This window comes from Anomalospiza imberbis, chromosome Z, assembly GCF_031753505.1.
Source record: "Anomalospiza imberbis isolate Cuckoo-Finch-1a 21T00152 chromosome Z, ASM3175350v1, whole genome shotgun sequence".
NCBI classification, from domain to species: domain Eukaryota; kingdom Metazoa; phylum Chordata; class Aves; order Passeriformes; family Viduidae; genus Anomalospiza; species Anomalospiza imberbis.
The window spans coordinates 43,465,500-43,479,130 of record NC_089721.1 but is presented as its reverse complement, the minus strand read 5'-3'; the positions used below and the strand labels follow the sequence as shown (position 1 = coordinate 43,479,130).

At 36.9% G+C, this 13,631-nt stretch overlaps 1 protein-coding gene across 2 annotated transcripts in view; it reads right to left on the bottom strand.

Annotated features, from left to right (window-relative positions):
• PCSK5 (proprotein convertase subtilisin/kexin type 5) overlaps positions 1 to 13,631 on the bottom strand; it is a 220,552-nt gene that overhangs the window by 87,840 nt on the left and 119,081 nt on the right. For both annotated transcript variants that reach the window (XM_068177017.1, XM_068177018.1), the window contains exons 9-10: positions 11,195 to 11,295; positions 3,733 to 3,836 (exon numbers count right to left, since the gene is read on the bottom strand). In XM_068177017.1, coding sequence (XP_068033118.1) covers positions 3,733 to 3,836; positions 11,195 to 11,295 — 205 coding nt within the window. The remainder of the gene's footprint in view (positions 1 to 3,732; positions 3,837 to 11,194; positions 11,296 to 13,631) is intronic.

The following is a 13,631-nucleotide window of genomic DNA, read 5'->3' as shown; positions in this document are numbered from 1 at the left end:
ATGATTTGGGTTGCAAGGGACATTTAAAGCTCATGCAGTCTGACCTCTCTGCCATGAGCAGGGACACCTTCCATTACACCAGGCTGCTGAAAACCCTGTCTGGTCTGGCCTTGAGAAACTTCCAGGGATACAGCATCCACAGTGTCTCTGGGCAACCTGTTCCAGTGCCTCACCATTCAAATCATAGAATCACAGAATCATAGAATATTAAGGGGTTGGAAATTACCTTAATGATCAACTAGTCTCAACGCTCTCTGCTATGGACATCTACTCCTCAAGTTGCTCAAGGCGTTATCCAGCTTGGCTTTGAGCACTGACACAGAGCATCCACAACCTCCCTGGGCAACCTGTTCCAGTGTCTCACCACCCTCACAGTAAAGAATTTTTTCCTAATATCCAATCTAAATTTCCCCTCTTCCAATTTGCTCCCATTATACCTTGGTAGAATTTTGATTCCATTTTATCTTTTGGTAGCATTTTACTTCAGTGTACTGAAGTGTTATTGTTTGTACTTTAGAGCCAGGAAGAGTGAAGTACGTTCTCTAAAAATTTCCCTGCAAATCAGTAGTACTCCCTACGAATGGTCTGTTTCTCCAGAGACAGAATTTCACAGTATGTGGAGCTTCACTTACAAAGAACTGTTTATATGATTTGATCATTGTTCTTGAAATTACAGTGTTTCTTTCTCTTTCAACTCAGAGACAAGTCAGCATTAATGCAATTTCCTTTTTATGAATGTACTTGCATGCCCTGTTGCTGACTAAACAGCTGACAGAACAAGGATTTGCATCCAATCTGCCACAGCAGAAACAGATCAACAGTTTTGATATCTTCACAAAAACAGATGCTGTCAAGTATTTTTCCATAAAACCAGCTAATTAACTGCTTTAATTATTAAAAATCCCTCTATTGACAAATTATATGTACAACTGACTAACCAGAGAATAGCTTGAGTATTCAAATATTTCTTTTTAGACTACAAAATAACAAGTTCCTGAGAAAAGATGCATGCTGTCTGAAAAGAAAACAATAAAAAAACCCTACCAAGTAAAAATTCTTGCTCATTCCTGAGTTAATTCTATTGACATTAATTTAATGAGCACTGTTTACTTGCCAGAAATTTAAACAAATAACAAGCATTGCTTTAGCAAATTACTTGCTGGCTTAAGTGTTTTTCATGAATTAATCCTTCTTTGTATAAATGTAAGGAGTAAGAAAAGGAGATCTTGAAACCAGTAATGACATCTCTGAGCTCTTTCTGTGTGTTCCGCAATGGCAAAACACTGCCAGGGACCATGGCAAGGGAGAGGGTTGCCATGCAGACCAGCAAAACAGCCCTCTGAAATGGCATGCTGACCCACTTTCAACTACGAGCTCTTGCTGACCCTTTGTTGAGTGAAAGCTTTTTTCAGGTTTTCGCTGTTTTTCACCTAAAGTGGCAGACCTATTTGTATCTTTATTCTTGTTTTCTTCTTTCTCTGCTAGTATGCACTGAAGAAAGGTAGATTATTTCTTGTGACTATCTGCTTTAGATAATTAAAAAAAAAAAAACTTCCACCCCCTCTTAAGAACGCGTTGTGGAAGAACCAGGGATCTTGTTACCAACAAGATTATGATACAATTCCTTAAGGAACTCAGTCTGATCAGAGTAGTTCATCTATGAAAAACCATACTTTAATTGTTACTCTTGGCGATAGTGAAGGATAACAGTGTAATATTATACTAAATATTGCCACGTGCAATAAAAAATCCTCCTTCAGTTTTGCCAGCAGTGGTGTGCAAATCCCCTTTTGAATTCGGGTTCGTATGTTGTGATTTAAACTAAATCTTTTGCTTCTCCTTCTTCCAAAACCAACAGGAGTTTAAAGAGAGGTGTATTTTTATTGGAACCATGTGTTCAGCCAAAGTTGCCAAAATAATTTAGCTAAAACTAATGCTTTTATTTGGGTTAAGGTTGGTTCCTGAGCTGTGCAGAGGTCAAGCATTTAGCTCATCTTCCTTTTCTTCAATTTCACCATAGAGTCTACAGAAGAATTCAGCCAGTTCAAGTTGTTTTTCCTGAATCCGTTGAGCTTATCTTTCTGACTTTCCATGAATGGAGAATAAACCTTTTATCCTCCCTTTTCCTTACTATTTATATGTTACAACGCATAGAAAAATGGTTCCAAGGATTCAGAATAAGCAGTGGTTCAACAGTGATTCAACACTGCAAATCCTGCTGCCAATGCTGCTGCTGGTGTGACCTTAGTGTGACCTGTCTTTTGATAATGAGTGACAGCTGCTGTGAAATGATTCACAGGGTGTTTGTCTCACTTGGGCAACAAGTGGAAAAACATTAAAAATATAGAATTTTGGAAGTAAGATATGAAAAAATAGCTCTGCTTTATGTTACTTGAAAAGTGTTCTTTGACCTTCATATAGCTTCAATAAACTGAAGATAGAGTCACCATCTCCTGATAAAACTTTTAAATCCTGGGAGATGTATCACAATAACAAATACTGTAATGTTATTGCAATTAAAGAAGTATCTATTTATATGTTTTGTGTGCAGACATGCACTTGTAAATGGGATAAAACTAGGCCCATGAACATCAGAACCTTCACATGATTAGAACATCTTGATCAAATACCTATTTCTGAACACATTCTCTGTAGTTAGAGACTTGTTTGGATCCAAAAATAAACATATTTTTTTTGTTGTTTGGTTTCTATGCCATTGCAGCAAAAATGTTATAGGTCAGAATTACGTAATAAAAATGCTCTAGGTTAGAAGTGCCTTGATGCAAAATAGATTAAATATAGGCTTCATTTTTAAAGTGAAATCAGGGTAAAGATTTGGTAGTTCTTGTATATTACATTTTTCTCTCAGGAGATCCTGGCACAAACAGATCAACTCTCATAAGAGGTATGTCAGTATTGGGTGGAATTGTTATGAAAAGAGAATCAGAAATAAGCTATTCCAGAGTTTGGTTTAGGATGCAATACAAACTGAAAGAAGTAAGAATGTAGTGAATGGGAATCAGAAGACAAACTGTGCTGAAATAAAACTTACAGATTCAAGGTTCTGTTTCAATCCACCCTGAAAATATACATCCTATTTAATGGCACAAGTGTTTACCTCTGCTTGCATTACAGAAGTGAAAAAATGTTTTTAGGATGCAGCTTTTATCAAATTTTCAAGATGGTACAAAATTTTAGAAATCTATCTGACAGGTCACCGAAAAATGATCACATGTCCCAGGAAAAGTAATGAGAGCTCAAAATTTGATTTTATCCAGAATCAGACAGAATTCTTACATATAAATAATGCAGGATTTATCATATAAAAATAAAATTTGAAAATACTGTTTCATCATTTTAAATTGAAACTGTCAATAATTCTGAGTGACAACATGGCTGGAATCCAGAACTGCTGCATCTTCAACTCTACATTGCTTTATCAGAATACTAGATATAAAAAGAAAAAATAAACACCACTAATTTACTTAATTTTCTGGCAGCAGTGTATATGATATGGAACTGAAAGGGACTAAGAAGATTGGGCCAATGCATTTTGTAGCTGACAGTTTTGTGCATTAGTCATTTCAAAAGGTTTTCCTTGTGTAAGAGAAGGATAGGCCCCTTCAGATCAAGGCTGAAAGGTCTCCAAACTATGCACAGCATAGTGTCAAACAAAATTATCAAATAATAGGTTGCTTGTGATAGCAAAGAAGAAAGAAAGAAAGCTCTCACCCTTATAACCAGCTGCATTGGTTTTCCAGTCATTAGCATTCAGATGTCCTGCACGTGAAGTCCTGACAATAATGTGCTGTACGTCTCTCCATGTCAGAAATGGACTATGAAAGAGGGAAAAGACAAAGTCACAGATCAGACATTTTACCAGGATGTAGGGATAAAAGGTCATGTAAGCTGAAAGGTATTCAGAGCAAAACAACTTTCATTTATCTTCTCTACTTTCCTTTGCTCCACTCAAAATAACATGTTCCAATTTTACAGAAAATCTATATTAAATTATTTATACAACTGGGAGGTTTGCCATAAGCAGACTGTAACAATATATAATAATATTCTTTTATATGAAAATTAAGGGAAGATGAATTGAGTACATTTCACACAGAGGCAATTTTTATGATCATCAACTACTGTATCTTAATGAGTGCAAAGGAGAAGAAATCAAACTTTGGCTTGCTGAAAAGCTCTAAAAAATCTAAAATCTAAAAATCTCACTAACTGCTATCTCAAACTAGAAATTCCTCTAGACTTTCAGATCCTATTGAAGCTACTCTGGGTGTCTCTGTTGTTATTAATTTGTCTACTACGCCAGTCTTGTAATTCACTGAGAGTCTGTGTGTATTTTGCAAGAATTCCAAGCAGCTGGATGGTTGGTGAGTTACAAAGCAAGGGCGTGATTACACAGATGAGCAGTCATTTAAGGGATTCCTAATAATCTGTCCACCTGGAAGGTCAAAGAAGATACTGTTTCTATCTTCTATCCACACTGTGACATTAATACATACTTATCTTCCAGGACTAGGGCAAATCTTCAGGGATTGCAGTTTTCCTGTTCCCTCTATATCTACAACAGGGAGAATTTATTTTCTTAGAAGACAATCTAAAGGTGCCATAATTCGGCTATCTTTCTCCTTCCAATTTTTCAATTTTTCTATTGCCTGCAAGAAGATGAATAGTATTCACTTCAAAAATGCAGTGTAGTAGAGGGAATGATAAACTGAGCCACTAAACAATGAAGAGGAAAAAAGTATTGTGGTCCAGAATACCAGGAACTAAGTAGCATTTTCAGAGCATTATTATCTGTCCCTATTGCACAGACTGCCACAATTCCCCTCAGCTGAAAACCGACCAGAATGAAGTTTATAAGACCCACAACTGGCTGCCTACACTGCCCAGGACTGCTAGATTAGAATGACAGTAATTGTTTATCCACTTGGGCTGGTAAAAATTACTGAAGTAAAGATTAAAAAAAGTCATGCCAAAAGTAAGGCACATTAAGGGTTTGTAAGACAGGATATGCTTCCACATGTCCTCTACAACATAATTTAAATCAATTTCTAGTTCTGCTTTACAACATTCAGTTTATATTCATGCCACATCTCCACAGTTTCGGCAATGCATCCTGATCACCTCATGAGGCAGTATTGAAAGGCTTTGCCATAGAATCTACAGCCACAGAATCACACACTGATTTGGGCTAGAAGGGACCTTTAAAGGTCATTTAGCCCAAGTACCCAGCAATCAGCAGGGACATATGTTCAAACAGACCAGGTTGCTCAGAGACCTGTCTGAAGTGACCTTGAATGTTTCCAGGCATGGGGCATCTACCACCTCTGTGGCAATGTGTTTCAATGTTTTACCACTCTTATTGTAAAGGGAAGAAAAATAAAATCCATCTTTTGCATTATCTTTATATTAGTTTTTAGGATAAAATCCAAACGAGTTGTGATATGGCATGATGTATTCCTTTAGATGAACAGTGGAGTAGGCAGCTATACATGCTATATATGCTGGTGTATACATACACCAGCAACGGTGTTCTGGTGTACCTGTGTCAAATCTGCAGTGTACACAGAGATAAAAAATCTTAAGTGCCAAAAATCTAACAAACAATGGCCTGATATGCAGGCTGATAATGACAAAACTGGGAGGAGAAAACCCCTGAGAGAAAGGCATCTGAATTACATCTTTTATTGTGTCATTTCCAAAGGAACAATAAAATGAGACTGTCCAAAAGACAATACTCACTGTCTGCTTAATAACAACATGGAAGGAACAGCAACAAAACCTTAGGTTAATTGCCACTCTTAGAATCAACTTGACTGTGAAGATGGAGAAAGCTTACAGTGTCTTAGGTTAATAAAGGAAGCTGTGGTTAGCACGGTTTGATCAAGGCTATTGATTTGACCACTCTTCCACTTACCAAAGGACTGACTACAATTCAGTGAAACTGCTCCTCTTCCACCTTCCTCCTTATACTCCCACAAGGAAATGACAGGAAAAAGCAGCTGGGATCCCTGCTTTCAAGGTGTACAGCCAGAAGCACCTCAAGAGTAACTTCAGAAAATAGCCTCTAAACGCTGATGTTGGAAAACACTTGGCGAGCCAAGAAACTACAGGGGATAGAGCTTAAAAATCTCAACTGAGAAAATACCAACTGAGATTTCTGAAAAGCTTATACAAATTAATGGCAAATTAACACAAATTAGTGTCTTGGCACTAGAACAACAGCTATCCAGTAGTTTTATTTCTAGCTGTTGCTCCAAAGCACAAAATCAGAAAAACTCAATGAAGAAGTTAAAAATCATCACAACCAAACATTGCTTGTTTTTAATCTTGCTTGAGTTTCAGAAATGTCTGAATAGAATTTTCTTAAAACCTTTTAAATGCAAATTACATGGAAAATTTCAGCCTGAATGGTTATTCTTTGGCAAATTTATATGTAACTGAAAACAGGAACCAAAGTACACCCAAATCAATGTCAATATAATAACTGAAATTCTGTAAGTGGCATAGGTGGTTAAACCTTAAGAGAAATACAGCTTCTAAAGGAAGCATTTATTAATGGTTATGTTTTTCAAATACTTCAATATTAAGCGTAAACTACTCAAAAATGTGAAGATTCAGGAGGAGATTTTTAACTCATACACTCTAGCATTGCCTTCTGTAACAGGCAGTCAATCAATGGAGCAAAGACCTAGCTAAAGCGCTTAAATGATAACCTCTCCTCCTGCACTCAAATTCTAACTATAGAGGACACTTGATAGCACTTCCTCAATTTACCTCAGCTGTCTCATCGCTTTTAACCTCCAACTATATTTATGACAAAGCCTTCATAACTTTGATAACACAGAACTATGTTCTCTGTATCCAAAGCTGTACCTTGCTAGACAGTGCACTGCTTTTCTCCTTTCTGTAAGAAAATCAACCAGTCTGGGAAGTATGTAAATATCTGTTCAATTGCCAGAAAGCCAAAGTATCTACCTTTGACACTGCTGACCCCTTACAATGTGAACTCCATTTTCCTTTTATCTCAGTGATTATACTTGGTGGTACTGTCTTTAGAGGAATGTGGTACATTGTCACTTCTCTGTCACTAGTAACTGAATTCACTAAAATTCTGAAGTTCTTCCCAGCACTTCCTTGTTCTAGCCTTGGTTCATGTAAAAAAAGACAACTGCAGGAATGACATTGACCTGCTGGAGCAAGTCCAGAGGAGGGCCAAAAAATGATTAGAGGGATGAAGCACCTGTCCCTTGAGGAAAAGATATTTTCTTTCAGAGAGTGGGTTTAGATTACATCTTTGCTGGTAGGGTGGTAAAGCACTGGCACAGAGCACCTAGAGAAGTTGAGGGTGCTGTTCCCCTTGGAATTGTTCCAAGGCCAGGTTAAATGAGGCCCTGAGCAACCTGGTCTAGTGAAATGTGTTTCTGCTGATGGCAGGGGGTTGGAACGAGATGATCCTTAAGGTCCCTTCCAAATGAAATAATTCTAAGATTCCATATCACTCAAGTGAAGAGAATCATGGAAGAAAACTGACTATCTCCAAGGCTATACCACTCAGTATACCACACAGTAGAAAGGTAGCAGACTAATACTTCCATTTCACTTGCTACTTCTTACTAATGAAACTAGTTTATATACCACATGCTGGAAAATATGCATTGGCTTACAGACAGGAACACACAGTTCAGTTGGGGATGCATAATGTATTCTTCTGTCAGTAACATAAGGGTTTTTATTTAAATTTGGCTTCTTCAAAGGAACATGGCACAATGTTCTGTGGAACAAATACAGGGCCATTGTCTCTCCTGACTCTGATTCGCTCAAATCTCAAATCCAACCTTTTTATCAGTAAGAAAGGTATCTCTTCTACCAACAGTAGATGGTACTACACAATGAAAATAATTTATTTTTAATAAGAAAATTGCTGTCTCTGTGCACTAAATTGATTATACTTATTTTCTCATTTACAATTAGAAAAATTTGACATTATGTAATGACATAATGCAACACACAAGCAAGCATTTATTCATAGGATCTGATCAAGGTACTAGATATACTAGGAAACATAACTGGGTACAACTGAAAAGCAATTTACAACCTAAATACCATAAGAAAACTGCAGCATGTGAAAATTAAGAGACGTTTGTGTGATACTTGTTGCATATTTACAACCATGCATTGCAACCTCAGGGATTCCAAACAAGCAGTCTGAAACTCAGTTACAATTCTTTGATTCCTGAGGGAAAACATGCCGCTTGGATACTGAAATACTAGATAAAAAATAATAAAAAAGCATGTTATGTTATGCATAACAACATCCTCAAACAATTTGTTACCAGGATTTCAGAAGCAGATCCTTGTTGGAAGAAATGGCTAAGTGGAGGATTCAAATCAGTAGGCAGGTAAGAGATCCTCCATCAGTCATCTGCCAATCCTACCATATGGGGCTTTATCAAAGAAAGAAAGTGCAAACAAGACTTATGTCTTGCTGTTTTTTTATTTGGTTGAACATACCTTTGTGTGTGAGTTGAAGCAGCCTCTTGGCTCTTGTAACTCACACCCAGGCCATATTAGTGCTCTGCTCAATTCATGATGTCTCCCAGGAATAGAACTTGGCTACTGGGCAAAACTGACTTCCATAGACTCAAAACTCTTCCATGGTATAAACTGCTGTGTTTTCCAGCACAAAGTGGAATGAAACTATACATTATTTCAGACATACTACAGTCAAGAAGTGTTCAGGACTAAGTGCTCTAATTTTTAAGCAGCTTGCTGTACAAAGAATTTAGCTAACCTTGCAAAACTCTTTGCCAACTTGTCTTTTACAAAAAATTCTCACATAAACACTGCTATTAGCAGAGGTACTAATAGGGAATCTAATGAAGAATTTAGGAAAATGCAAACTCTGTTTGAAACAAAATAGTTCCAGTAAGGAGTTAACTAAGACACAATATCATGTGTCCTTTATATCCCATTTTAAAAGTATTGTAGAAAATATTTCAATGGCTTCAAAACTTCCTAACATTTACTTAGGGTCACCTACATTGGGAGGCATCACAGGTGAAAAATACAACCTGGAATTTCAAATCACATAAATATGAAATCCAGAAACTGTGTAAAATAAACAGATTCCATACATGCAAACTTGAGACATTAAAATTTAATAGATCACAATATGATCTCCCGGTAATACTAAAGGCTGTATTTCATAACCTATAATGTCACAAGACCAAAGATTTCTCCAGCCTAGTGAAGAAAACCAGCACGGGAAGCCATAGCATGAGAACTGTTTTTCTCCCTACTTTCTGCTTTTTAACTTCTTTTTTTTTTCCTGTTTTATTTAGTGGCTGTGGTTAGTAGCAGTGGCAGATTTTAAGTACACATGAAAAAGAAAAGTTAGTGAATGAAATACAAATGAATAAAAACCACATTTGTGGTATTATTAATATAATTCCTTTGGATCTACTCAAATATACAGGCTAAGATCTAGAAACTGAACCTTCCACTTAATGAAATGGAACAGAATCTAAAAGGAGGCAAAGTCACACATTTTCACTCTGTAACCCTTTTTACTACCATGCAATAGAGTACTACAAATACAAAAGAGTTACTAGGATATTTAGTCACTGGAACATTTTGTCTCCATCACCACATATAAAGCTCAACACAGTCTTGCCTTTTTTGTCTGTTATAGCTACTATTAGTTTTGAAAAAAAATGCTAGTCCATATGCACAAATATGGTTTTCCCAGTGATAGCGTACCAAAGGTCACAGAGAAAAAAGGGTAAGTTTCTCAGTGTGTTTTAAGATGTCACAATCAGAAATAGCTTTGTTGCAGGTCTTTGTAAGATATAACTTTTCTGAAACTTTCAACTACAACAAAACAGAAATAATCAACTACCAATTTCAGTTCATTAAGCAAGAATAGTGAGAAAAACTTAACAGCAAGTTGAAATGTACACACACGGAGTCTCATCTGCATTTGCAGATTGTTTGAAATGAACTTAGGAATTTTAAAACTGGGGCTAAGAGGAGATTTAAAAGTTAAAAACCTCCCACAATAACACTATATTAACTATTCAAAATACCTTAATCTCTGATAACTGCATTAAGAAAACACTATTATAATGACACAAGTGACGCACTTGTTAAGATTATGTCAGGTTCTCAATGACTAACTCTTATGCTTAAAGCTCAATGGCAAAAAGTAGTATGCGCCGAATATTGGGTCAAGCTGTCTTCAAAGAAAGCAACATGAAAGATGGAAACATAATTACAGTGTAATGAACTACATGCAGTTTGAATCTACTATTGTGTGCAAATTTTCTTACTTCCTTCTAAGTAAATGGCTGACCCCACAGGAAACTAGTTTTCTTCAGAATTTAATAGAATCCACCTCCTAGAACTTAAAAACATTGAGTAGGATTTGGGGTGAAGCATTCCATCTTAGACCTGCAGGTATTATCCACCAGAGTACAAAGTAATGCAAAAGGCTCTAAAATACAGATTTACATGAAGATCACCCACATTTCTGCTGCTCCATGAAGCATATTATAGATACATATTAGACATAAAAAATCGTGCAATTGAGAAAATGCTTTTAAGACAGGAAATTTTTTGAGCTAATGGTACAAAGACTATGGAGCTACACTATTAATGGTTTTTAGAGCTGAGTACCTTGACCCATGTTAAAAAATGGACTTGTGTCAGCATGCAGAAATTGTGATTTCATTTTTCATACTACATTAACTTATGTTCAGGTTAACCTAACACCTCCCAAAACTTCTTTCAGTGTTCAAGAACAGATATTGCTAAGAGGAGCCTGGTAAATGGAGGAGGTGACCTACAGTACCCTGCAGGATACAGCAGACCTAGGCAGCCTTCTGAGTAAACTGTAATACATTGAGAGGATGCTATACATCATTTAATAGAAACCACCTATGCTCAACATTGTTTCATGTTACTTCAACACTGAGTACTCTGTCAGCATCTCCACAGTGTCAGCTTTCCTTCATGTGAAGTAAGCATGGAGACCTTTCCTGCCCTTAGGAGGTCAATGTGTGTTGTGCCAAGATAGGTTCCAAAGTAGTGTAAAGTCTGCATAAAGGTGCTGGATGAACGAGAAATATCTTCCTGTATGCTTAATTTTTATTTCAGAACGTATCTCAGATCTTACTTTGCTTCCAGTGCCAGGGCAATGATGCCTGCAGCCATAGGTGCAGAGGCTGAAGTTCCAGTATGGCTGTCTGTGCAACGCTGCCTCAGGTCTGTAGTAATCTGGAAGAAATTGAATGTGTGAAATTAGAATACAAGTTCAGAAATTAGAGCATGTTTCATTTACTTGAATTAGTCACATGTATGTGAAGGGTATTTTCTTCTTTAATTGCAAGGAAAGGAAGATACATGACGTTAGATGTTCTGAACTTGAAGTCACTCATGAATTATGACAGTTTTCTCTATATTGCTCCATGGCATGATCAACAAAGACACTTTTTAACCAGAAAAACATGCAGAGGGGTTCGAAACTGCACAACTGCAATTCTGTCCTCCTATTTGGATTTACAGAGGACTTTCCCTCCAAGAATCTCCAAGTGCTTTACAAACAGGAAGGAACTAAATCTTACATACAGCCTGCTTATGCACATTTTAGCGACTATATAGAGGTATGGAGGGTTTGATTAGGTTGCCTGAAATCACACTGAAGTATGTGACACAAGAGAATACAGTTTTGGCTCATGTTAAGTACCCTGTTTAATCGTTCATTTACTCCTTATGCAATAAATCACAAGAAATTAAGCAGTAATTCATTGGAAAATCCTGATGTGATCACAAATTTGGCCCAGCCATCACCAGCCAATTACAAGTTTTCAGTTTTAACTTGTTACGTCTTATGTATAGATAATTACATGCTGCACATATTTTTTATATAATCTAAGTGGATGTATAAACTGTAATGTGCAATACCAAGTAGACATAAAGCCTTCTACTTAGTGTTAGGATGTTTCTATTCAATTATGAATTTTAGACAGATGCTTTCTGTAAGAATGCAGAACATGCACAAAAATGTGCTTATTCTAAATCTTGCTTCTTTGAAGGCAATGTCAATCTAAAGTGATTCTACTCTGTGCTTGTCTTCCTGAAGAAGTGGTTCTTTGCAGGAGCAATGCAGCAGAGGTAGGATGTCACTACTACCTAGCAGAAGCTCAAGCAAAACTCATGCAGACTGGAGAACAGTAGTTTGAAGACAGCAGTCCACAACAGGGAAACCTCCATGAAGGTGAATGACCTGTGATGTCAAAACTTAATCTGAGAATTTCAGTCACTGCAAGACATAAAATATTTTCCTGAGGGGCAGAGAAGTTGCTTATGTAACATTTTATCTAAGAATATGGAATTATTGTGTTCTAATTCACCAGTATTGTACTTCATTTCCAACACAGATTTGCACAAAAATGGGAAAAGGAGAGGATCAGATGATCAAAAAATCACGAAAAAGCACAGGGCATGTAAAAATGCCTGTCTAGCTTTTAAATCTCAAGATACATGAAATGTGATCTAAAAAACCAGCTGCATCTCATCTGGGCAGAATATAAGCAAATGTACGCAGGAGGCATAGGTTTCACACATGATGTTAGCTATATTCAGTATATTACATGATTTGTATAAGGCTGATGAAAATTCTCACAACATGTAAGCATATGCAAGTTAACATAGAAGAATTCTAACAGAAAAGGAACTAACAGTGCCAAGAAAATGTTGAAAACAAGTAGGGGGCAAGTGAAACAATATGGAAGCTTCTTAAAATTGAAAAAGACATGTGAAAGCATTTATATTGTTGGATCCTTAAATGAACCAACTTACTATCGGCTGGGCTTCTTGACTAATGAAGTCTAGAAAGAACTTTTTGCCTCCTATTATTTAATATTCTTCATTAGTGCACACCTTGTTAAATAATTTCTTCTATCTGTCATTAGCTAGAAGTTGAAACCCCATAAATAAAATGTTCATGTAATTTCCTTCTCTCTTGCCCTCTTACCTATCGACTGTTTATTCATTTAGATGATAAAAATTACCAATGTTGCGAAAAGCTTTAAGCACAGAAATTGCGTAAATACAATGACAATACTAAGAGACTAAACTGCAGCAGGAACAGCCCTAACACTGCATTGCCTATATGTGCAAATTCCAATCGATTTTCCAGGTGGAATTAAGAAGTCTAAGTACTACATGATGACATGCACCCAGAGACAGTATAAGATGCAGGTATCCCACTTGGAAAATACTGGTCAGTCCTGTGGCAAGGACCAGAAGGAAGGCCAGGAAAAAGAGACAGTGAAGAGGGATTAATACACGCTCATGTCTTTCACATCCTGGTCCTTTACGCCCTGCATAAAAGTGGTGTAGCAAAGAACACTGAAGGCAACAAAGCATCCAGGAGCTCAGGCAGGAAAAAAAGTCCTGTCATAGCAGTTTTTCCCTACAGGACAGCCTCTGACAATACTGTGAAACTCACACTGAACTGTGCTGCCCTTGTTTCTCACCCTCTGGAAGACCATCCTTCCAGACTGATTTTATGTTCTTGTCGCTAAAGATATCAAGCACAATAAGCCACG